At 43.1% G+C, this 26671-nt stretch overlaps 1 protein-coding gene across 2 annotated transcripts in view; it reads right to left on the bottom strand.

Moving 5' to 3' along the window:
* Positions 1-26671, bottom strand: part of RANGAP1 (Ran GTPase activating protein 1) — a 35152-nt gene that overhangs the window by 4124 nt on the left and 4357 nt on the right. For both annotated transcript variants that reach the window (XM_084809952.1, XM_084809953.1), the window contains exons 2-15: positions 24539-24695; positions 20277-20404; positions 16008-16067; positions 14976-15155; positions 14327-14461; positions 11847-12005; positions 9825-9938; positions 8519-8618; positions 7727-7811; positions 4987-5158; positions 3266-3388; positions 2397-2499; positions 1549-1637; positions 345-466 (exon numbers count right to left, since the gene is read on the bottom strand). In XM_084809952.1, the coding sequence (XP_084666078.1) occupies positions 345-466; positions 1549-1637; positions 2397-2499; positions 3266-3388; positions 4987-5158; positions 7727-7811; positions 8519-8618; positions 9825-9938; positions 11847-12005; positions 14327-14461; positions 14976-15155; positions 16008-16067; positions 20277-20404; positions 24539-24650 (1682 nt within the window). In that variant the 5' untranslated portion in view covers positions 24651-24695. The remainder of the gene's footprint in view (positions 1-344; positions 467-1548; positions 1638-2396; positions 2500-3265; positions 3389-4986; positions 5159-7726; positions 7812-8518; positions 8619-9824; positions 9939-11846; positions 12006-14326; positions 14462-14975; positions 15156-16007; positions 16068-20276; positions 20405-24538; positions 24696-26671) is intronic.

Genomic DNA, 26671 nt, shown 5'->3' on the forward strand with positions numbered 1-26671 from the left:
CAAATGTGTAAGAATTTCAAGGAGTATCCATTTGGGCACATAGTGACTTTTCCCCAATTTATTGCTCTTGCAGTGCTACAGATTTATGCCATTGCCTTCCACCAAGACATCTATAGCTACATCTATATCTCAAAGGGTCTTGTTTGTAGTGGTTTTAACTTTCAGATTCAAGCATTGGGTTATCATTTAGCTACCCAAGTTATCTTTGCTGAACATTATCTTCAGCTTTGAAGACAGAATACACAGGTGCTAGGGTAGTAATGTATTATTTAAGAGTAATAGCCTATATATTTTTTTTATATGTGCTGCTATTTTTTTCTCTTTGGGAGAGGCACAATACTCACTTTGTGACAAAGGCCAAGAGAACTGGGACAAGAGACTTGGGGAAATAATCCTGCTGGACCATATGGTTCAGAGTCATCAGAGGGCCATAAAGACTAGGAACAGCCTTGATCTTCTCTTCACTCTGGAAGGTGGAAGCAGACAGAAATGAGATACACATAAGGAACTATACCTAGGATAGCCCAGAGACATTTGCTCAGATGGCATAGTTCAGCTTTGCAGTTACTTTAGATGTCAGCAGGCCCTGCCTAATTCTCTCCCTTCTTTTCCCCATGTCCATTTCCTTACATACTGCAAACACCCTGGCTGTCTACCTCAAGCTTTTAAAAGCCCAGACAGACAGCTGGAATAATCCCATGTTGCTTTTTTTTGCCTGAGGAATGAAAACACAAAACGATAGCATCTGTGCCTGTTCTTGGGCCTTCTGGCCTTAAAGGACAAGAAAAGGCAGGCCATGCAGCTGCTCTAAGCGGTTCTACTTTTTCAAGGGCAAAAGAGACCTAAAGTGTATGCAATTGGGGGGGCGGGGGGAGAGAAAGTGTACTGTTTCCCATTCATCTGTTGCTTGAGCACAATTGGCACTTGATCCAGGCCCTGTCTACACAAGTGTGTTATTTGCATTCCTTCTTATATGCCTTCAAATAATGCTAAGAGGAGAAATGGGTGCCTCCACTTTTGAATAGCCTGTAATCAGAACAGATTTATATTTATACCTAACTGCTAGGTATGCATAGAGCCTTATATGGTTATGGAGACAAGAACTTCTTCCTTAAGATGTTGCTCTAAGACATGGTTCACATGATACACTGGGCTCACTGGGGGTTGTTTAACCCAGGATGAACTGCGGTGCATGCTGGCCAACATATTGAGTATGCAACCCCCAATCCAGGGGTTGCCATGTCGTGCAAACCTAGCCACCGTGGCCATGGATTATTTGAGGGTTAAGCAACCCTTGCATAACCCTTGGTTTGTAGTAGGGTTATGCGAGGGTTGTTTAACCTCAAATAGCCCACAGTGCCTGGGTTCACATGACATGGCAACCCCTCCCCCCAATTAGGGGGGTTGCATATTCAAAACATTGCCCAGCACGCACTCAATGTATTGTGCAAACTGGGCCTAAATCTTCGTGCTTTTTGGAATAAGAATGCAGTATGCTTCCACAGATCGCGTCTCATATCAATCACAATAGTCTGCCTGCCCCCTCACCTTGAGCAATCCCATGTGAATCAGAAGGCTGGTAATGAAAGCATCAGAATTGAAGGTAGCAGACAAAAATGCTTCTCTCATCAAAGCATCTAAAAAGACAGGCAAGTTTCAGTGTAAGAGAACAAGGGACTCTCCCCTTCACGGTACTGGGCAATTTGATTTCAGTCCCCGCATCTTCTAAAGCCCCCAGGGCAGATGGCATGCTCACTAACACTGCTCAGTTTAAACAGCAATCCATAACAATTCCAAATGCTACAAATGGAGCTATCATGGAACCCCAAGAAAAGGACTAGCTGCAACTGCCACCCACTACACATAGCATCACAGCATGCACAGATAGGCAACCTCCTGCCCCTGATGTTATGGACTACAACTCCCATAATCCATGACCATTGGCTAGGCTGGCTGGGGCTTAAGGGAGTTGTAGTCCAAGACATCTTGAAGGCACCAAGTTATTATTATTACTAGTATTTATTACATTTCCATACCGCCCATAGCCAAAGCCCTCTGGGCAGTTTACAGAAGTTAAAAGTTGCCTACTGTTGCCATACTGGATGGAACTACATTGCTAAAGGCCACAAAATTAGCAAGCAGCTGACTACTTCTAAGAGATCCTGCAAAACAGGTTTTAAAAAAGCACCTGGGGCAGGGATCCACATTTTATGAAGCTGCCCGCCCTTGCTCTAGTGCTGAGATAGGCAACCTGGCGGTCTCCAGATACTTTGCATTACAGCCCCCAGCAGCTCCCTGTGCCACAGTACTTGACTGGTGCCAATATATACACAGGACCCTAAGTGTGATGGTCTGGCGGCCAAGGTTTTGTCTTTGGATGAAAAGGACATGCTCACCTGTTGTTTCATTCACTGCTGTTTTTACTGTTGTCTCATCTTTGAACACAGAAGAGATCTTCAGAAAAACCATAACAACTTTCTCTGTGTCAGATGTGTCTGTCTAGAAGAAATATAATTTCAGAATCTAAGAATGCCTAGTCTATAGCAAGATATGTTGTTGTTAGAAAGAGCAATTGGGCCATGGCTGCTGTACTTGGAATCGTAACCCAGGACAACTACACCACAGCAACTTCATCTATAAGTAGTGAGCCTGCTTTTCCGGGGGAAAATGCACAAATGAGAGTGGGAAAGTCTTTAAGAACAAGATGAATTTCTAGGGCTAAATATACCCAGCTAGTAGAGGCCTTTGTTACTTTCCTTGTGGTATTTTACTATTTGCACATTGAATTCTCTCAAATATCTAGTAAGGCCCAATCTCCCAACTACAGCTTCGCGAAAAAAAATCCAGATAATCGGTTCCTCTATAAGATCACCCTTTGACACAACGTTCTGCTAGCACAGGAAACAAATGTCTAGACTGTTTGCAAAGCTCCTATGAGTGACTGCATTTCTAAAGTGTTCTAAGACCCAGTCTCTTACAGTAGCCTTAACTTGTGGATTGGTATAATATTCCTCTCTAGGAATTCATTTAGGTAGAGTTAGGTAAGGTTTTTCTCCTGAATTTTTGGAAACAGCTTAGACACCTTGACAGAACAAAACAGTAAGAAAAGAGTGTTTTCCTTATATATTTATATGCAAAGCATTCTTATATATATAGGAATGAGAGGAGGAACTAGATAAAGAAGGGTGGAACAACTGGGAGAAGGGCAGCAACAGTCACCCTGGGTGCACAGAGCATTTGTGTACATGGAAAAAAAATAGCTTACCTGCTGAGCTATCAAGGTTGAGCATTTAGGGCCCAACCGCAACAGTTTCTCTGGAGATGGGAAAGCTAGAAAAGTGCCAACATCCACAGGAGGAAGAGGGGGAGAAGACACCGGAGGAGAATCCTAGAACAGATAGTGCTGAGAATTATTACTTCCCCAGAAATCTCACAAGCACTGGAACCAGAGTGTTGTGAATGAAAAGTGGAGGAAAAGCCAAGTCCAAGATAGAGGAGATGGCTACAGCCTATGGGTTGGATCGAGACTTAATAATTCTTAAGCGAATTATGACTTAATAATTCTTAAGAGTATTATGGCTAACTTAAGCCCCACTGATTCCAATAGGTCTACTCTAAGTATGAGTAAGCCAGGATCCAACCCAATGCACAAGGAAGTTTCCCATGAACACTGAAGCTAAGCCTGCTGGGACAGACATCAAGAGAAATTATAGATGATAAATTTACAGTTCAACTTACGCTTGAATCCCCTAAAACATGTTTGATATATTTAGTGGACACAACTTAAAAGCATGCAATGTTAATTTTATGTTCTGGCAAAGCGTTGTATCCAGTTATGCCACTGATGTAGTGTAAGCGACCTCTCGCACAATGCCCATAATGTATGCTGGTGCAATGGGTTCTCCAGGGAAAGTCGTTGTACCAGCATACACTATTATCATTGTACTCAGTGGTGTAGTGGTAAGTTTTGGAAAGCAGGTGCTCATCATGACATTCCCCATAGCCACGCCCTCAAGAAGAGCCCCGAACTACAGGCAGCTGTGTTGATCCGTATCAACAAGCTCGTTTTAGCTGTTTTCATATCCACAAGAAGTAGGTCTTTTGTAAAGCTAATGAGTCTTAATTGCCCATTCAAAACCAAGCCACCCCAAAATACTTCGTATTACAACAGGGAAAAATACATTGTTGCTAGAAAAATTCATTTGCACTCGGTTACTGGGAGGACTACAGCTAAGCTTAGAGGGAACTGGGAATTCTGAAGTAGGTGCATGTGGGTGGCAGATGACATCAGTGCCCCTGCTAATCAAAAAGTGCAGGCACCGCATCCCTGCGAGCCCTGGCTCCACTACACCACTGGCTGGGCTAGAGGTTGCGAGCGCGAAATCAGTGGCATAAGCAGAGCAGCAGTTTGGGATACTGCTCAATATATCTCAGATGTTTTTCCAATTGCCACAAGTATTTAAACTAAAATAACTGATCAGAAAAAAAAGGTTTAAATGAAGCATGCCTAATGCAGTTTGAAATGTGATGTTCAAACAGATTCACAACTTTACTTGGAAATTATTTTTACTGGAATACTTGTGACTATTTCAAAATATGACAACTCAATAGCATACATTTCCTTATGTTGTTGAAATTTTAAGAAAATAATTAATACACTGAAAGAGTAAATAGAGTAATTTTAGAATGTGCTAATTATATTTATATTTCAGCTTTTATATTAATTATATATGCATGCATAATATTAGGGATAGTCAGCCAAAAACGTTAATAACTTTGAAACTGCCAAATTTGACTGATACTGTATTCATTATGTTGCTAATTTTATGCAACAATGTATTTTTGGAAAACTGAAATATTTTCATGGGAAAATATGGCAGTTGAAAAATTTCCAGAAATGTTTTCCACCCAACATCACTATATGTAGCTCAATCTACAGCAGTTTCCCCTCTTCATCTAAAATAAACAGACTTTGTTTATACATACATGTTCATCTAAGATTTTTTTAGGAGTAAGTGATTCTTGTTCCCCCTGGCCCCTCTCCTGCACTTGAGGTGGTTCTTCTTCCTCCTCGTCCTCCTCGTCCTCTTCTTCTTCTTCTTCTTCTTCCTCCTCATCCTCTTCCTCATCGTCATCGTCATCCTCACCTTCATCATCACTAGGTGGAGGAATTTGTGCAAAAATGCTGCAACTATAGCCATTTCTATGTGCCATGCACAATCATTTTATTGCCAGTTGATAATAATCAGCATAAAATAATTTACATGTACAACAGGTAAAACATCCGAAGTAAAACATTTATTGAAAATTTAAGAACTCCAGTTTGCCCAGAGCAATTTTGCATAATTTAAAAGCCATCCATAGAAATACAAATACTAAAGCTAACACAAAACTAGCCCAGTAACAAAAGGATATCTAATTTGCAAAGAATGTTACTGCATTCCAAAGAAATATAAGCCTTAAGACAAAAAAAGCAAGGTTTTCCTTCAAACTCAAACATAGTTATTGAACATAGGAACCTTGACAGACCAGACCAGAGGCCTATCTAACCTAGTATCCTGTTTCCCACAGCAACCAATCAGATGCCTTTGCAAAGCCCACACGCATGGCATGAGCACAATGGCCCTCTCCTGCTGTTGGTCCCCAGCAACTGGTATTCAGATGCCGGCTGCCTCTGATCCTGGAAGTAGCATACAGCCATTGGATAGCCTTATCCTCCATGAATTTAACTAAGCCACTTTTAAAGCCATCTGAGTTAGTTGGAATCCCCGTATCTTGTGGTAACAAATCCCACAGGTGACCAAGGCTGGCATTGTTGGGCAGCTGTCAGTGGCCCGTGTTCTCAGAAGGGTCCATGATCCGTCCCTGACCTGCCTGTAGCTGTTGGCCAGCAAACCTCTGGACTGTAGAGGCTCAGTGGGGAAGCCTCCCTCCTTCTAGAGGTGTTAGGTTAATGTGGGACTGCTGTGGCTCTCAACACTACACTGCAGATACCATCAACGGGGGCTGGGAAACCAGGGGGCTGTTCTGAGCACTGGTGGCTTCCCAAGAGTTTGAGGTGTTGTCACAGCAGCCTGGGCTGCTTCAAAATACTGCCAGTCAGCTGTTGGCAGGTCAGGCCAGGCAAGTCTGGAGAGAAACAGAGGCAGAGGTTACAGGCAAGGAGCACAGAGAAGGGTGTGTGTGTGTGTGTGTGTTGCGCGCATGCGCAACACACACACACAGGAACGGAGGAGGTGTGGTTCCAGAGATGGAGGATACAGGCAAGCAGAGAGACCAAGAAGGAGCTTGTGGCATGTAGCTAGGGATTTGCTGCAGCTCTTTTCCTTAGAGGATACAAGGCTCCCTTTATGGGTGGGAGGGGGAGAGAGAGTGTGAGTGTGTGTGACAGAGAGCATGAGCAACCCTTAAAGGCTCCTTGGGAGCTTGCATGGCTGATGGAACTGCCTGTGAGAGACTTAGGTATGCTTACAGTTACTACTGCGTTCAGTGTGGCACTTATTCTCTACCTAGTAGGTGACTGGGGAGGGAGTCAATTTGTTTCTATTCATTTTTAAAATACCACTGAACTCATGGGACTTCCTTGGAAGATGGACAGAAGAAAGGAGAGGAGGAGACACAGAAGACCACAGTACCCCATTTCATTGTCTGAATATGTCATTTCCTGGATCACATTGAGAAACCATTTTAAATCTCCCCCACCACCTGGCTAGTGAATATTGTCCATAGAAATACATGGAGAAATCAAAGATTTTAGTGTAGCTAACCCATCAAGCAAAAGGTAGCATCAAAAAGAGGAGTTCCTGCTCTTTCTAACTCGGGTCTTATTAAGCGTAAAACTTCGGAGGCAGCAGTGTTTTTAGGCTCATTTGCTTGCCAGGGAAAATTCCAGGAAAGATGCAAAAAGAACAGAGAGAGTCTTGTGGCACTTTAAAGACTAACACATTTATTCTGCCATAAGCGTTCATGCATTATAGCCCACTTCATCAGATGCATGGAGAGAATCAGGTTTATACATATGGTGCAGTGGGGGTGGGGCAGTAGAATTTTAAACAGTTCAGAAGGCATTTAAATCTACTTTGTGCTCCTTCTAGTACCAGATGAAGACCTTTTTATTTTCCCAGGCATTGTAGTCATTTAGCTGTTGTTTTAAATCTGCTGTTTTATTAAAATCTCTGCATTGCTGTTAGGTTTTACTCTGGTTGTACTTTTATACTGTAGTTTTAAGTTTTTATATTTTATACTGTATTTTATGCTCCATTTTGTGGTTTTAATTTTTCTGAACTGCCCAGAGAGCTTCAGCTATTGGGCAGTATAGAAATGTAATAAATAAAAAAAATAGAGAAAGTACTGAGAGTGACAATCCCATTATTAACTGTGGTCATTCACGGTGCAGTTGTTGCTGATAACATGAACATCTTGGCACTAGGTAAGCCAATTAACACATGCAGTATCATAAAAATCCATTATCCCCAAATAAGCCCCTGGTGAATGAATTAAACTTGTTGATCTCCCTTTGAAGTTACTTTGCTCCACAATGGCCACTTTAAGGTCAGTGGCAGAGTGTCCTGGGAGACGGAAGTGTTTCTGCCACTGAACTTAAAGTGGTCCCAGCTTAACTGCTGCTGAACAAAGAGCCGTTTCATAAGTACCTCTATTTGTACTCAGTTTCACTAGAGAATCTAGGAATCATGACAAATTACAGCAGCCTCTTCTTATATCTTACCTCAAGGATCCAAGCACCTCTGCCATGTTGAAGCCTTCAAGGATCTCCTGGAGTTGTTCACAGCCTTCCTCCCCAAAGCAATTGCCTATGACAAGGACAGAAACATATATTGACAGAATTCTACAGCTGCTAGAAGGACGTTTGTCTTGACTATACAACAGAGCTGATGAAAATGGCTCTGCTCCCATTTGAGGGAAATCATTATTGCTTCATTATCATCCTTATATGAAAAACTTTTGAATGACCAAGTATGGGGCTCCCTCCAAAAGAGATGCAACTGCAGCTGATTTGCTAGGCTAATGGCACTCATGCAACTGTTGTTGTTTTTAATACCCACAATATATTCTGCTTGTTGCTGTTGAAACTTCTGATACTGTGACTGGCTAAGCTGTTGTGATGGTACTGAATATTTACAAATGTTACATCTGCTCAGAAAACAAAGCTGTCGGGTTGTTTCCCATCCAGCCTCTGAAAGAGTGTAAGTCAGCTGGGCTAGCATTAAGATTGGCACAGGTCCGAGGAACTACAGTAGCTCTGCATGGCCTGAGGACTGGGATGAGGTCTCAGGAGTTAGGGAAACTAAAGGACAGGAAACTCAGAGGCCAGGTGGTAGAAGGAAAATGCAGAATAGCTAATAGACTGAAAATCTGTGGGAACATCAACTGAAAGAGGAGGAGCTTGAGGAATAAGGCACTGATACAATTTCACATGCTGACTTGAACTAAATGGACAGTTGGTTGGCTGCAGATTTCTAGTTAGTCTAGCACTGTCAACATCGACATAGCCCTGTACCATTGAGATCCAGCTTCTCTAGCTCTGATTTGTCCTCGGTAGCCTCAGCGATAATCAAAGCAGCATCTCGCTTGATTTCACAGAAGGACAAGTTGAGTTCCTAAAAGACAGAGGGTTTCATAGGAATATGCACTATTAAATTTTAGAAAGAGAAATTAAACAGCTCTTTCACATAAATCTATGTTAAAGCCAGGTGCATCTACGATTCATACTACATACTACCATGAAAGGAATAAAAAGAAGATGTATTAAAAGGACTTCAGAGTGGGTGGGGAATGGCTAGATTACAGAGAGCCCTGCACTTAGTTTTTTTCTTGGTTTGGTTCAAGGACCAAAAAGTCATCCTAGATGAAATTTCACGTTGACTTCTTGTGGTTTTGCATCCAGTCCATTGCTCTTAAACCAGATTGGTATAAGATGGACACAACATTTACATTTCTCTTAAGCAGAATACACGGTATTTACCCACCACACCAAGTGCTGGATGGGGTGAGTTGGGCAGTGGGGGAGAGGAGAGATCCTTCCACATTGGACAGAGCAGAGGCACCTTCTGTGAGCAGAGCCTTTCCATCCATAGAAGGCAAATCCCAGGTCTAACACTGCATGTTGTATTGTTTTTATGCTATAAGCCACCTTGGGAAGACTATGGTCTTGAAAGGCAGCTAAGATATGGATTGATTAAATAAATCAATCCAATAACTGCAGCATTCATCGATGCATTGTGGCTTTGCTTCAGTTTATGATGATACATTTAGCTTTAAGATTGACAGGAACCACAGGCATGAAGAAGAGTGATCTTGTATTTTGTCAATCCCTATTTTAGGGTTTTAGAATAAGACAAGGGGATGTCTTATTCTGAAATGTATTTCCTATTTCATATCCCACTTCATCAGCCAGAGTTCTTCAAGTAGCTTTACAAAATATAAAGATATCTGGGAAGATTTATTTATTAACAATATTTATATGCTTCCCAATGCCAAAGCCCAGATTAGGCCTTCTTTTTACAGCCTTGGAGCACGTCAGAGGAAAAAACTTCTCCCTCAGGCCCACTGCCAGAGCCCACCCCCAAGAGCAACTGGCTCAGCTGATTGGTTCTTGGGACGGAGACTGGGCTACAGTGCAGCCAGACAGCCACCCAGCAAGATTGTTGCCCAGCTACCCAGCAAGATAATCCTTCTCCTCCCTGCTGTCTCCCTCCCCCATGCACCAGGCACAACCATGGCCCCCAGTAAGCAGGGGCTGTAGATTTATATGCTGTCCAATAACTAAGTTATACGCAATAACAAGATTAAGCTGTAACCAATACCTTAAGCTTATGAAGTCCTTCATTAACAGCTTCAGCAATTGCAACAGCACCCTTTGAACGCACCAGGCAGTCACCAAAGTTGATCACTTCTATTTGTCGGAGCTTCTTCAGGGTCTATGTAGAACAGAGAACATGGGAAACCAAGAGCTCAGACATTGACCATGCAAGACTAACTCAATCCTGAGGAAAGTACTTCCTCTTCTACTTCTTCTCAGGACTTTGACCCATGAGAAGAGCCTGCTGGGTTAGACCAAGGGTCCATCTAATCCAGCATTTTGTTCACACAGTGGCCAACCAGCTGTTGACCAGGAACCCACAAGCCGGTCATGAGAGGATCCGCACCCTCCTGCCCATGTTCCCCAGCAACTGGTGCACATAGGCATACTGCCTCTGATACTGGAGGTAGCACATAGCTATCAGGACTAGTAGCCCTTGATAGCCTTCCCCTCCAAGAATTTGTTGAACCCCCTTTTAAAGTTATCCAAATTGGTGGCCATCACTACATCTTATGGTAGCACATCCCATCATTTAACTATGCGCTGTGTGAAGTACGTCCTTTTATCTGTCCTGAATCTCCCACCAATCAGCTTCATGGAATGACCCTGGGTTCTAGTATTATGAGAGAGGAAGAAAAATGTCTCCCTATCCACACCTCTCGCATGTCTCCCCTTACTTGCCTTTTTTCCAAGCTAAACAATCCTAGCTGCTGTAACCTTCCCCCATAGGGGAGTTGCTCCAACCCCTTGATCGTTTTAGTTGCCCCCCTCTGCACTTTTTCCAGTTCTGCCCCTTTTTTTTTAGGTGCAGTGACCAGAACTGTAAACAGTATTCTAATTGTGGTTGGACCATAGATTTGTATGAGGGCAGTATGATATTGCAGTTTTGTTCTCAGTTCCCTTCCTAATTATGCCTAACATGGAGTTTGCCTTTTTTTTTTTTTTTTTTTTAACAGTGGCCGCACACTGAGTTGACATTTTCATTGAGCTGTCCACCAAAACCCCCAAATCTCTTTCTTGGTCAGTTACTGCTAGCTCAGATTCCATCAGGTTATACTTGAAGTTGGGATTTTTTGCCCCAGCGTGCATCACTTTACATTTGCTTACACTGAACCGTGTTTGCCTTTGGATGCCCATTCTCCCAGTTTGGAGAGATCCTTTTGGACCTCCTCACAATCCCTTTTTGTTTTGACCACGCTAAATAATTTGGTGTCATCAGCAAAGTTGGCCACTTCATTGCTGACTCCTAACTCCAGATCATTTATGAATAAATTGAAAAGCATAAGTCCTAATACAGATCCCTGTGGGACCCCACTATTTACTTCCCTCCATTGGGAGTATTTACCATTTATTCCTACTCTCTGCTTTCTGTTCTTTAACCAGCTGCTGATCCATAGAAGGACCTCTTATTCCATGCCTGTTAAGTTTGCTCAGGAGTCTTTGGTGAGGGACTTTATCAAGAGCCTTTTGGAAGTCCAAGTAAACAATGTCTACCAGATCACCCCTGCCTACATGTTTATTGACACTCTCAAAAACTCTAAAAGGTTGGTGAGACAGGATGTACCTTTGCAGAAGCCGTGCTGATTCTTTTTCAGCAGGGCTTGTCCTTCCATATGCTTACCAATTTTATCTTTAATCATGCATTCAACCAACTTAACCGGAACAGATGTTAAGCTAGCCAGCCTGTAACTTCCTGGATCCCCCCTGGATCCCTTTGTAAAAATTGGTGTTAGATTGGCCATCTTGCAGTCCTTTGGTACAGAGGCTGATCTTAGGGATATATTGCATATTTTGGTTAGAAGATCAGCAGTTTCATATGTGAGTTCTTTAAGAACTGTAGGATGGAAACCATCTGGGCCCAGTGACTTATGTCCTTTATATTTGTCCATAAGGTTGAGAACTTCATCTTTTGTCAACACTATTTGCCTCAGTTCCTCAGACTCCCTTGCTGAAAACATCAGTTCAGGCACAGACCCAAATCACTATTAACATAAAAAGGTGTACATTATAACTGAAAGGGACTCACCTCTGCCATGGCCACAGCCCCCTTCTCTGTGAAAGTGTTATCATTCAGGTTGATCACTCTCAGCAAGGGATTGACAGCAAAGGCCTGAGCTAAGGCTGTAATTCCTGGATGGTTGATTCCATTCTGTGGCATGTGAACTTCTTCCAAAGTCCCGATAACCTGAGGAGCAATCCAGTATAGAAGACCTGCGATAAGGTGATGTTAAGGTGATAATCCTGGGGAAATGGTGTTCTCAGAATTTTTTCTCCCTATCGGCTGCAGTAGTCTCTGGATATCCTATTTTGAACCTTTATACTCCACAAAGCATTCAAAAGGGGACAAGCTTTTCAGTATCGCAAATAGCTAACGTACATCAATTATTCCAGAATGCTGGGACTCTGAAGCTATTTTGTTGCTTGAAGTTAACTTCTAAAAGATACCACACAAAGCCAAGTTTCTAGACCTCAAGGCTTCAGTAAAAAGCCTATACCTTAGAGATTCAAAATGCAATGCAAGATAAAATTACATGCTTAAAAAAACTGTTTTAGGTACCTGGCCCAACATTTTAAATACATTGGGCTTTAGCTATTGAGGTCCTTGGTCACTACAGGTGATGAAGAGCAGCAGCAGAAACTCTGCTGTCATCTTGACAAGGTTCTCTAGCTTCCCTCTGAAGCCCATATGCCAGTTATGATCAGAAAATATGTTAGGATCCAAAATAAGGATCTAGAATCAACTCAAGTGCAGAGTAAATGCTCTAGCAGCCCATTTTACAATATCCTAGCCCATTCCAGTCACAGCTCTACTGGCTAGTAGGCTATCTAGAGCTCATGTTCCACACATATTGCTTTGTTCTGTTTTCAGTTACTTAATATCAGGTGAGATCACGCAGAAATTTGGGTTAGACGTCAACTCATTAGATGTCAGCTCCCTCTTGTTTCTGTCATCTGACCTTGGAGAGCCAGTAGTAATTCTGAAATTCAGCCAGCGTCCGGTGACAGTTTGGGACTGGATGAGGGTGAAGAAACAAAAGCTTCATCCAGACAAAATGGGGGCACTGCATCTGGTGATTTAGGGAGTGTGGGTACATCCTATTCTGGATGAGGTTGCACTCCTCCTGAAGCAGCAAACTCTCAGCTTGGGGGTACTTCTGGACCTGGCCCTGCCCAGGTGGCTGAAGCAGCCAGGAGCTCTTTCTACTATCTTTAATTGGTTCACAATGTAGCTGCGAGGGTTTTGTCTGGTGTCAGTAGATCAGACCACACCAAATCGTAACAGCTTCCCTGGTTGACAATTATTTTCCAGCTCAATTTGAAGAGCTGTTTTGACTTCTAAAGTTCTAAGCAGCCTCAGACCAGAACATCGCAAGATGACCTATGTATTTCATTCACTTATCACACCTGGTATATTTTAAATGCTTGTATAATACGTGACGATGATACTAGCCAAATCTCTCAAAATGGAGTGTTAACTGGTGAACAGCCTTGATCACAACATGTGAATATGCTTCTACCATCAAAAGGACAACACAGAGGAAACTGGGAGGCACTGGTGAGGGCTTAACTAGCCTTTCACACTCAGCAGGAAGCAGCTTCCACAAAGACAACTGCTAGGGATGCATTGAGCAGAACATGGGAGTTGTGTGGGCAAACATTAGGTAAGCTACCATTACATATTCCATAAGGAAACAGGGAGCACAGGCAAGCAAACAAGCCAAGGAGGTTTTGATACTAACCAACCATGACTAGGGAGCACCAAGTAGCCCTGTTTTATGCTGAAACAAATATGCACACCACTCAAAGCATTCAAATGCAAGGAAGAGCAGAGTTGTAGCACAGCAATTTTTTTTTAAATAAAAAGGACAGTATGGTGCACTGTGAAGGAAGTATATGCATGTTCCTTTGGGCGTATCTTACAGTGAAGAAAACTTTCCCTTCCCATATAACAAATGTCAAGGTAAACTTAAGGCACAATCCTACACATTTTTAGATAAAAAAAAAAATCCTACAACTCTTATGGTTGGCTGGGGAATGCTGGGAATCATAGGATTTTTTTCCTATCTAAATGTGCATAGGATTGCACCCTTAGAGAGCAATCCTATGGCCCCTAGACAACATCGGGGGGGGCACATAATAGTTTGGGTTCTTGGATCCAAGGTTGGAGGAGTCCAAGCTCCCCACCCCCTCGCAGCCGGTGTGGAGATTACCATGCCAGCTGCATCTCTGAGGTCACAAAAGTGACCTCGGAGAGGAGGGAAAGGGGCAGTTCTGTGGGCAGGGAGGGGACTGGGGAGGCCAGCTTATGACGAATCCTCCAGCCTCCTTCCCTCCCGCTCCGCAGAGCCCCAGCTAAATGGGGAAAAAAGCCCATCTAGCAAAAATGCAGAGCGGCAGGAGGCAAAGATCAGCCTCCACTCCTCCCGCTCAGCATAGGCTGACGGGCATCCAAATAGGGTTGCACCCTTAACTGCCTTGTCCCAAGGCTCTGCTTTTTGTACTTACTCTGAATGCCTCAGCAAGAGCAGTCGCACCATCATTTTCCAGGCGATTCCTGCCAGCCACAAACACTTTCAAAGCCAAAGGCTTGCCTTGAGCACTTGACTTCCTGTGACACTCTTTCAGAGCTCCTGCCAAGATCTAAAAACAAACAGGCATTTTACATTGCTATAATGTCATTTTAGCCTGAGGGATTCCAGTCCTACCAGGCACACTTTTTAAAGCTACCATTTCCTATACATAACGCAGGCACTCTCAGCTAGAAACATTACACAACACTAAAGGTGTTTTCATGAAGGTAATTTAGGTCAGCAAGGTACAATAATTTGGCTGTGTGATTTCAGCTCAGATTCCCCTGCATGTGAGATAAGGACATAGGTTCTTTGCTGATCCTGACAAGTTAAGGCTTTGGTTTCCCTCAAGAATGCTCTATGGTAGGCAGAAGAATGCATCAGGTGTTGTTTTTGAGTATCTGCTACAAAACAGTTTTTTTCATTAGAGAAAGATAAGAGTACCCATCCCTACCAGCTTGTGGAGGCTTCTAAAAGCAACAACCTGAAGCAATAACAACTGGCATGAAAACAAGTAACTAGGGAGACTGGAAACCAAGGACTATACGACCCATCTTTGTATAGAGCGAGGAAATGCTTTTTACCTTGCCACCACCAATGCCCATGCCACAGTTGTTTAACTTGAGTTCTTGCAGGGTGAAACAGGCAGTGCTCTTCAGCAGTGCCTCAAATCCACGCACTCCATCTGGCCCAAAGGCATTGTCACTGAGATCCAGCTCGATAAGCTGGCAGCCAGCAGAAATGAGAGCCTCTCCAAGAGAGATCTGCAAAATGACCAGAAGGTTCAATTTGACTAAGTCCCTTACAGAGAGAGAGAGAGAGAGAGAGATCTGGCTCAAAGCCCACAATAGTTTGTGATCCATGACATAACAGTTCAAGTTACCTCCAGCATTAAAGGATGTAGCTGAGCTCATGTATGAAAGTGTAATAAGAAGGAAAAACACCAAGGCTACACTCTTAAGCATCCTTACATGGGAGTAAAGCCTTTCTGTGCTCAGAGGGACTTACTAAAGTAAGTATACCTATAATCAGGCCAGGTCTTTGAGAGAGGCACCATGATGGCATAACAGATGCCCACTTTGCAATGAGGATTAAACAACCCTTGCATAACCCATGTTTTAGGGTTATGTGAGGGTTGTTCTACCCTCACGTAATCCACATTCACCAGGTTCACACACCACAACAAACCTTGAGTGAGGACTGGATATGCAACCTGGTGTCCGCAGGCACTGCAGCTCATTGTGGGTTAAATAACCCACGATGAGCCATGGTGTGTGGTCCAAACCTGGTCTCTGTTTCGGGTCCTGGAGATGCACCCCTGGGGGGCAGGCAAGCAGACAGGATGACCAAGTGACCTGCACCTACTGCTGTTCCTGGATGCCACTGTTCTCCTGGCCTTTTCCTCACAGGTATGTTGTGGCACTGAGTGGAAGAGGACTGAGCCAGCAACCCGTGATGACCCCGTACCCTTCTTTCATACAGTGTGCACATGTGTGGCAAAGGAGGGTGGGGTCATTCCTGCACTTTAGCCAGAGAAAAATGCCAAGCTAAAAACATGCATGAAGACATAACAAAATGCACAAGGGATGGTATTAACAGCCATGTCCAACACTTACCAGAGCAGGAGGAATCTCAGATCTCAGTCTCCCGGTGAACATATCACTCCAATGACACCTCTAGAATAAGACATGCATATTATATACCTACTTAAAAATCATGGTAGATTTATTACAAACTATTTGTACTTACTTATCTACAAAGAATTTGGTGAATAATATGCAGAGCTACACAACCTGCATGGTACAGGTAGGCAACATCACACCTGCCATGGCAGTTTCCGTGGCCCCCTGGTCCCCACTGCTGCCACTGCAAGCCCAGTAACTGTGCTGGGAAACAAGTGGTGCAGGTAGCACATGCCTGGTTTCCAAGCAGACTCAGGCTCCCGACAGCCTGCTAAACAGCTGCAGCAGCACCAGTCCCCAGCTTCATCCAGAATACATCAACTTCAACAGCACAGCACCAACCCCAATTACTTTAAAATACAGTCCACCTACACAAGCATCACCCCTGCCCCCCAAATAGTCATCCCTGTGCTGGAGGCATGCAGTATTCAGAGTTAGCGGCAAAAGGGAGAGAACGATTATAGAATATCCCTTACAGCAAAAACATAAAAAAAATATTTTCCTCCCAACTCTCGTATTTCATTTTGCTCCTTGCAAAAACAATGCACTTTTCTTGACCCATGATTTGAATTAGTATTTATCTACTAGTTGGACCCTTTCCTTACATCTACCCAAACAGTACCAACATTTTATCCCTACAATATACAAAGCTTCATAAGAGTACCTTGCACATAAAAGAACCAATGTTAGGCTCCCTCCTGGTTTATAAGGCAGTGCTTATCAAAATTAATTTGCTACAGATTTTCATTCTCCAGTAGAGTTGCAGGAAGCTCTATGACTAATGCCACATAATTCAACACCGCTAAGACAGTTCTATCCCTTCATGGATCACTGACTTGTTGTGGCGAAGGGGCTTGCGTAACTCACTGAAGCCATAAGCTATGCCGTGCAGGGCCACCCAAGACGGACAGGTCATGGCAGAGAGTTCTGACAAAATGTGGTCCACTGGAGAAGGAAATGGCAACCCACTCCAGTATTCTTGCCAAGAAAACCCCATGGAACGTATCACAAGGCTAAAAGATATGACGCCGGAAGATGAGCCCCTCAGGTCGGAAGGTGTCCAATATACTACTGGGGAAGAGCAGAGGGTATTTTCAAGTAGCGCCAGAAAGAGTGAAGCGGCTGGGCCAAAGCCGAAAGGACACTCAACTGTGGATGTGTCTGGTGGTGAAAAGAAAATCCGATGCTGTAAAGAACAATATTGTTTAGGAACCTGGAATGTAAGATCAATGAATCAAGGTAAGTAGGAAGAGGTCAAACATGAGATGGCAAGACTGAACATTGACATCTTGGGAATCAGCGAACTAAAACTGACAGGCATGGGCGAATTTAATTCAGGTGACCATCATATCTACTACTGTGGGCAAGAATCCCTTAGAAGAAATGGAGTAGCACTCATAGTCAAGAAAAGGGTGGGAAAAGCAGTACTGGGGTACAATCTTAAAAACGATAGAATGATCTCAGTACAAATCCAAGGCAAACCATTCAACATCACAGTAATTCAAGTCTATGCCCCAACCACTGATGCTGAAGAAGCTGAGGTTGATCGGTTCTATGAAGACCTACAACACCTTCTAGAACTAACACCAAAAAAAGATGTCCTCTTCATCATAGGGGATTGGAATGCTAAAGTAGGAAGTCAAGAAATCACCGGGATAACAGGCAGGCATGGCCTTGGTGTACAAAATGAAGCAGGACAAAAGCTAATAGATTTTTGCCAAGAGAACATGCTGATCATAGCAAACACTCTTTTCCAACAGCACAAGAGGCAACTGTACACATGGACATCACCAGATGGTCAATATCGAAATCAGATTGATTATGTACTTTGCAGCCAAAGATGGAGAAGCTCAATACAGTCAGTCAAAACAAGACCTGGAGCTGACTGTGGCTCAGATCATGAGCTGCTTGTTGCAAAATTTCAGCTTAAATTGAAGAATGTAGGGAAAACCACTAAACCATTCAGGTATGACCTCAATCATATCCCTGATGAATATACAGTGGAGGTGAGGAATAGATTTCAGGGATTAGACCTGATAGACAGAGTGCCTGAGGAACTATGGACGGAGGTCCGAAACATTGTTCAGGAGGCAGCAACGAAATCCATCCCAAAGAAAAAGAAGTGCAAGAAAGCAAAGTGGCTGTCTGATGAGACTTTACAAGTAGCTGACAAAAGAAGGGACGCGAAAAGAAAGGGAGAGAGGGGAAGATATATCCAACTGAATGCAGAGTTCCAGAGAATAGCAAGGAGAGACAAGAAGGCCTTCTTAAATGAACAATGCAAAGAAATCGAGGAAAACAACAGAATGGGAAAGACTAGAGATCTCTTCAAGAAAATTGGAGATCTCAAGGGAACGTTTTGTGCAAAGACGGGGATGATAAAGGACAAAGAAGGCAGGGACCTAACAGAAGCAGATGAGATTAAGAAGAGGTGAAAAGAATACACAGAAGAACTATACAGGAAAGATCTGAATGTCCCTGTTAGCCATGATAGTGTGGTCACTGAACTTGAGCCGGACATCCTAGAGAGTGAAGTCAAGTGGGCCTTAGGAAGCATTAGTAACAACAAAGCTAGCGGAGATGACAGTATTCCAGCTGAGCTATTTAAAATCCTAAAAGATGATGCTGTTAAAGTGCTGCATTCAATATGCCAACAAATTTGGAACACTCAACAATGGCCGCAAGACTGGAAAAGGTCAGTTTACATTCCAATTCCAAAGAAGGGCAACGCCAAAGAGTGTTCAAACTACCTCACAATTGCACTCATTTCACATGCCAGCAAGGTGATGCTCAAAATCCTACAAGCTAGGCTTCAGCAGTATGCGAACCGAGAACTACCGGAAGTACAAGCAGGGTTTCGAAGAGGCAAAGGAACTAGAGATCAAATTGCCAATATTCGCTGCATCATGGAGAAAGCAAGAGAATTCCAGAAAAACGTCTATTTCTGCTTCATTGACTACGCTAAAGCCTTTGATTGTGTGGATCACAACAAACTGTGGCAAATTCTTAAAGAGATGGGAGTACCAGACCACCTTACCTGTCTCCTGAGAAACCTGTACGAGGGTCAGAAGCAACAGTAAGAACCAGACATGGAACAACCGATTGGTTCAAAATTGGGAAAGGAGTACGACAAGGCTGCATATTGTCGCCCTGCTTATTTAACTTATATGCAGAGTACATCATGAGAAACGCCGGGTTGGATGAATCACAGGTCAGAATTATGATTGCCGGGAGAATTATCAACAACCTCCGATATGCAGACGATACCACCCTAATGGCAGAAAGCGAAGAGGATCTCAAGAGCCTCTTGTTGAGGGTGAAAGAGGAGAGGGCAAAAGCTGGTTTGAAACTCAACATTAAAAAACCTAAGATCATGGCATCTGGCCCCATCACTTCCTGGCATATAGAAGGGGAAGAAATGGAAGCAGTGACAGATTTTACTTTCTTGGGCTCCAAGATCACCGCAGATGGTGACTGTAGCCATGAAATTAAAAGACGCTTGCTCCTTGGGAGGAAAGCTATGGCAAACCTATACAGCACAGTAAGAAGCAGAGACATCACCTTGCCGACAAAGGTCCGTCTAATCAAAGCTATGGTTTTCCCAGTAGTAATGTATGGCTGTGAGAGCTGGACTATAAGGAAGGCTGAGCGCCGAAGAATGGATGCTTTCGAACTGTGGTGCTGGAGAAGACTCTTACGAGTCCCCTGGACTGCAAGGAGGTCAAATCAGTCCATCCTAAAGGAAATCAACCCTGAGTGCTCATTGGAAGGACAGATAATGAAGCTGAAGCTCAAATATTTTGGCCACCTAATGCAAAGAGAAAACTCTCTGGAAAAGACCCTGATGCTGGGAAAGATTGAAGGCAAAAGGAGAAGGGGACGGCAGAGGATGAGATGGCTAGATAGTATCACCGATGCAATGAATATGGACTTGAGCACACTCTGTGAGAGAACGCAGGAGAGGAAGGCCTGGCGTGCTATGGTCCATGGGGTCACAAAGAGTCAGATACGACTGAACAACTGAACAAGACAGTTCTAGATGTTTCTAAATGCTTGCTAATGTCACAGATCTCCCCGGGTCTGTGTTATCTGCTAATCAATCAATGAATTTAAGGTGCATTTCCATGACTACTTTGTCTTGTGGGAACTATGAAAAATAATGAGTTTTCTACTCCACCCTTCATCATCCATTGAAATTTTCACCTTGAGCTGGGATTTATTTTCCAGAGCTTTGGCAATGACTTTTGCTGCTTCCACCCCGACAGTGTTGCCTTCCAGACGCAGTGCTTCCAGGCCATCAAACTCCTCAATCTCTTTAATCACCTCTTCAGCTGCATAGAGTAAGCAGAGTATTACTCCTTCTGAAAATTAAGGTTGCAGTGCTAACAGTGCCAGTTGTGCTACATGAATGCCATCAAACCTCTGGAGGAACAATTATGTTTACAGCCTAGGCTATGTATTGAGAGTGTTTGGATTCTCTCCCGGAATCATTCCCTTGCTTGTACCTTTCACAACTAGCATGGGTTTTTTCATGGAGGAGCAAACACAAAGCATTTGCCTATGAAGCGTAATTGTACATCCATTCTGCATTCAGAACTCAAAATCAGACATGAACTTGGTTTCCTGGGAATCTATTTTTTTTTCTTTTCTTCTTTTTAAAACAACAACACAAGGTTCCTGTTCTCATGAATGAGAAAAAGAGGCGAGGGGGGTGGGCTTGCTTAGGAACTCTGGGTTGGGCTTCTGCACTCCAACCCAAAGTGTGCCTATCTGCCCCTTTTGGTTCCTGTTCCATATCCTTACTACCCCCTACCATGTTAAAGGGCAAGAAGGGAGGAGTGACAACACAATCCTTACCCAAATGGTTTGAAGCAAAATATTTCAGATATTAAAAGAAACATGCATTACACAGATTTCTGATAGCTGGTTCTAACATTATGTGCATTATCCATGAAGAGATCCATGACCTTCAGAAGTCATTTGGGACTCAACAGAGATAAGATCTGCAAGTCTCTCTTTAGGTACTATATGACGTGTTTTAGTTTTCCTGACCTCATTTAACACTTGAACTAACTCTAGACCTACTCAGTGAAACATTTGGGTTTCCCTTGAAAGATGACACCTGCCCTTGAGGGAATACAATTCCCATATAAAGTAAGGACATCTTTCTCCATTCTAGAACACATTATGTCAATCTGTAAAACAGAGATCCTGAAGTTAAGGGTTTATACACCAGACATTTCTTACACTACAATAACGACCCAATGAAGTGAAAAAAGCAAACCAACAAGGCCAGACTGGTACCCAGGAATAATCTAGAAAGTGACAGAGCACCACTTGTCACCTATAGCTCCCAGCTAATATCACTCCAAATGTATGAATGAACTACAGCCCAGCCTGGACAGCAATACTTCCCTCTCACAGGCTTTAGGTAGTTGGCCTGCCCTGGCTTACGGATAGCCCCCTAGCCTAAACACCTGCTCACCAGCTACAACAAGCCACATAACACAGAGACCAGACACTGCTATAAACCCGGATGCCAACTCTGTCTCCATATCTACTTGGGCAGCACTACAGTGCTATTCCAAAGGTGAAACTGACAGTTGCCGGGGACATATTCCTGTTCTGTCCCCCAGCCCCACCTTGTACTGTTGGTACCTGATGTTTTCCCCATTCTATCAATGTCTTGGTCAGTTTCATCCCTACTGTCCTGGGCAGCTTTTTTCCTTTTAAAAAATTTCTTCATGGTGCTGTATCGCTATTCTGCTATTGCAAAAGACCCCCCTTCCACCCAATTGAAGAAAAAACAAAGGTGGTGACCAAAAAGGGGCAGTGATCAGAGTAGGGACGGGATTGGGATGGGCAGACAAGACAGGTTCTGCTATGCAGGACCCTGCCTCCCCCTGGCCCTTTAAAAAAAAAAAACACTTCACCGTGCTATAGTGTTATTCTGCTATCATGAAAGACCGATGCAAAAAAAAGTCAATTGGCTGGAACACATTTTTTTTAAAGGCAAGGGAGCCAATGACAGAGCCTGCAAAGTGCCATTTGGGCACTGTTAGTGGAGCTGCCACTAGTGAGGGAGGCTTGAGGTGGCTTGCCTGCGACTAGGAAGAGCAATCATGCCCGCGATTGGGACGAGTGGTAGAGGTTTTTGCTGTTTTTGCCAAGTGACTCTCTCTGCTTCCCTCAACACATGATGGATTGGGTGTCCCAGGTTCAGACGACATGCCAACCCATCATGGGTAAAACAACCCCTAGAACAAGCCATTGGTTGTTGTCATGGCTTGCTTAAAAAAATTAACCCACCCTGCAGGAAGCTGTCCGGGTTCAGATGACATGCTAACCCATTGGGTATTCCAGACAACAACCTACAATGGGTTGGTGTGTTGTGCGTGTCATAAACAGGCAATTTTTCAACAAAGGAACTTGAAATGGAGACTCCAATGTGAAACCACTGAACTACAACTTTTTAAGAGTTCAGTTCTATCACCTATGCACTGAATAGAGATAATGTATTTGTATCCCATATATATCTTAAGTAGCTTACCAAGGCCAGGATATTTTTGTTCTCATCAATATTTCTTTGTCAATGGTCACTGTGATTATTTTATATATATTTAAGCTTTGAACATAATTGTCAGTATTTTTTACATTTCATTCGCCCCCGACCTCACTGCTTATATTTTTATTCTCTGCACCCATGTGTACATATACCTCAAGGAGCCTCTGTTCCCATACCTACCTGCCTATGCATTAAGACCTTCTGCTGAGGCCCTTCTCCAGGTGCCCACTTTATCAGAAGTATCTTACTCTATCACAAGGGAGATGTCGTTTTCAGCAGTGGCACCATGATTATGAAATGCCCACCCTAAAGAAGCTCACCTGGCACCTATGCCGCAATCTTTATGGTGCTAGGTAAAAACATTTTTATTTGCCTAGGCATTTTAAACTGTTGCCATGTTTAACTCTGCCTTTAAATACTGCATTTCCTGTTTTATGGTTGCATTTTATATTATGATATAACTTATATTATGATATAACACCACCCTGAAATCGAAACAGGATGAAGAGAAGGACATAAATGTTCTCAATAAATAAATTATACACCTACCAATTTAGGATAACACTTCATGTATCAGATAAAGTGAATTCTAGTAGGGGAAAGCTTATGCCATAATAAATGAATTAATATTTAAGGTGTCACAAGACTTAGTATAAGGCAGCTTCCTAACAAGGAGGTAAATTAATGATTTATATTATTTTTGAGAAACAAAAGATTTTAAAAAGGGATGATTTAACAGTGGAGCAGCATTCAGGCCAAGGATAGGGAACCTACAGCCTGTAGGGCAAATACGTCCCATGCAGGTTGTCTCACCAACTCTTCTACTAGGCCCCTCCCCTGCTGGGTTTCCCCAAGGTGGGAGCTGCAGAAAGGGCTGTCTTTCTGGAGCACTGAGCTGACAATCCCAGCTCATCTTGTCAGTGATCAGAGATTAAAGCAGGGTTTCCCTCCAGTCAGAGCTGCAGAAAGGTAGCCCTTTTGTGGAGCTGAACTGGGAACTGATGATGTAGAGGGGCGGGGCTTCAGAAGGGATATCCTTGATATCAAGTGGCCCCTGGGGGATGTCCCAGGAGGGAATCCCCACTCCTGATTTAGGCTACTCTGCACCATATACTACTTGTTTCAAGTAACTGTCTCAAAGTTTCCATTCAGTTGATGCATAACACTTTCTTCAGTCAGCAACCAAGTGCCAACTAGAAGAATGGCAACCTCATCTACATATTCTAGAAAAAATGTGCATTGACGGAGTGTGGGAAAGGAAAGTGCCACTTTGCCTGTCAGGCAAGCTTTTCAGATGGAGGACCGTATTGAAAAGCTATGATGAGCTGATGGGCTGGAGCTGATTTGTATAACCAGCCATTTTTTAAAAAAATCAACAAAACCTTGCAAACAATCCATGATCCATTCACCCATCCTTTGGATGATCATAACTCAGTTTAATAAGGTGAGGCATGCACAAACCTTTTGTTCGAACACACAGTCCCTTCTCTCTTCTTTTTATGGCTTGCAGCAACTAAACCCTGAAAGTCGCTCATTAACCATAGCTTCACATTTCATCAGAACAAGCCAGCATCTTAAACCATGTTTTTAAGTCAATTTAAGATCCTGGGAGGAGAGAATTGGCTGTGTGTGGTGCAAGGCTCTGACTAAGATCTAATCCTCTCCTCCCACCTTCTTGCAGTCCTTGTTCTTAACATATATCCATATAACACTGAAAAGGATTTGGGGGGCTGCAATTTGCCTACCCCTCTTCCAACTGAAATGCACATTTATGCTACTGCAATCCAAGATTATTATGGTATATCCACGTATCTTTGGCTGGGCTTTTTCAGGATCCAACATGTTGCGAAAAATTTCAAAATTAAAGCTGTGACATCAACAGCAGTGGTATTCCTCTTACCATCTTCTGCAGTATTGAGCTTCAGACTCTTGCCTTTGAAACTCAGCTGCCCTCCGCCCACTTGGGTTTGAGCAAGTGACTCCGCCAGTTTAGCAATGTCGTCTGATGCCATTTCTGGATTGTGTGAACCTCTGCTGATTACCAGTCACGAAGGATGCTGAAAAAACAGAGAGAGAAATTAGACAGCACCAATGAAGACGGGGAAGGATGTAATTCCCAGAGAGTAGGCCCTGAGGGATTAGCGTGTTTTTGCCCCTCCTGTTCTTGTGGTATACTCCAATGTAAGGTAGTCACAGGTTATTATTCTGTTGAATTTGTTGTTTTATTGGTAACTGATTTCATGCTTAACCCCTTGCTCCCCTCTCTCATTATTTTGGTGCTCATAGGAAAAAAGAGGCAGCCAAGAGAGGGGAGCAAACGGTTCAGCCATGAAAGCAGTTACCTATAGAGCACAATTCAATAGAATAATAATCTGACTACCTTACATTATGGTATGCCACAAGAAGAGAACAGGAGGGGTCAAAGCAGTCTAATACCAGAATGAAAGCTCCCTGTGAGGACAACAATGTACCTATAAAAAGCAGTCAAAGCAATCAGGCCATGTCACATGTTACAGGGGAAAATAAAAGAACAAAAAATTACCCAAGTCACCACATGACAGTTCTGAGAGCCTAGGATTAGAGAATAGCTATTAAACATGAATAGTTTACTGGTGTACCACAATGCTTCTGCTGAGTTCCACATAAATAATGTAGCTTGGTTTAGTATTCAGTGTCAGCCAATGTCAAGAGGCAACGGATAGCATGAGACTGAAGATGAATGAAGGTGAGGGTGTCAAATCAATTGGAAGGCCACAGTCACTACCCAGAAGAACTCAGAAAGCTGCATCCATATATTTTTTTTAAGTCAGCAACACATTCATTCAGCAAATATTAATTTTCTTAAGTCCTGCTCCTGATTTCCACCCCATCCAACCCTACGTTAGAAGTATTTCTGTACCTGTATAGCCCAGGCAAAGAAACATTCACTGAGGGGAACAGAAGACTAAGGATGCAATCCTATGCATGAAAATAGGGCTGGGAGTTGAAAGCCTTTGTTTGTCTAAACATGCATAGGATTGCACCTTAAAACAAATATTGGCAGTCAGATTCTTCATCCTGATATCTGTCTATCTTTTCTCTCAATAATATGTGAAGGAGAGAGAAGGAAGCATTCCCCCAACTATACATTGTGATCCTCCAGCTGGGCTCTATCCCAGCCACTAACAAACCTGCAAAGAAACTGAACATGGAGCTCTGGCATAAGCAAACTCTTACTCTAAATTTCATACTACATTAGATTACTTTATTAGTCATTCCAAATTTGACAGGAAAAGGAGAGGCACTGAAATGATTACACACTGTAGTAGCCACTGCCAGTTCTGTCTCACCCTACTAAAGGCACTGGCCTTGTTCACATATAATGCTAACCCATGGTATGGGTTGTTGAATTCTGGATTGTCATGATGTGTGACTGCAGCCATGCTAACAAACCATGGTTTGTTAGCCACAAACAACCCAGAAAAAGAATCCATGGTATGTTGTTGGGTTGTGAACCCTGGGTTGTTTAAACCATTTCCATTATGTGAAAACCCAGAATCATGGGTTGTTTCTCCAGGCTAGAGGCAGCAGACAGGAGCGGTAAAAAAACACAACTGCTCTACATGCCAGTGCCACCAGGGCATTTGGAACACAGGAAGGGAGTGGGAGAAGGAGGAGGATAACAAATAATGCAGGGATTGAGAAAACAACCCTAGCAGAAGCAGACTAAGGCTGCAATCTTAAGCACACCTATCTGGGAGTAAGTCCCATTGAACTCAACAATGCTTACTTCTGAATAGACATGCATAGGATTGCTCTGTACGATTTCCAAATCTGTAAGATTTATACAGGTTGCAGAATTCAGTTGTGTGGGAAATTGAGGCTTGTGTGTGTTCTGCGCTAAAAACAACTCTGCAGGTACTTTTCAAAATTAAAATGGGATGCCATTGATTTCGACATGAAATCATTTATTTTATTTCATTTCTAAACTGCCCAATAACCAAAGTTCTCTTAGCCAAAATCATTCTTGGACGTTTAGTTAAGGGACGCACTC

This window comes from Heloderma suspectum, chromosome 7 (genome assembly GCF_057233095.1).
Source record: "Heloderma suspectum isolate Gila_16-S chromosome 7, 16-S_ref, whole genome shotgun sequence".
NCBI classification, from domain to species: domain Eukaryota; kingdom Metazoa; phylum Chordata; class Lepidosauria; order Squamata; family Helodermatidae; genus Heloderma; species Heloderma suspectum.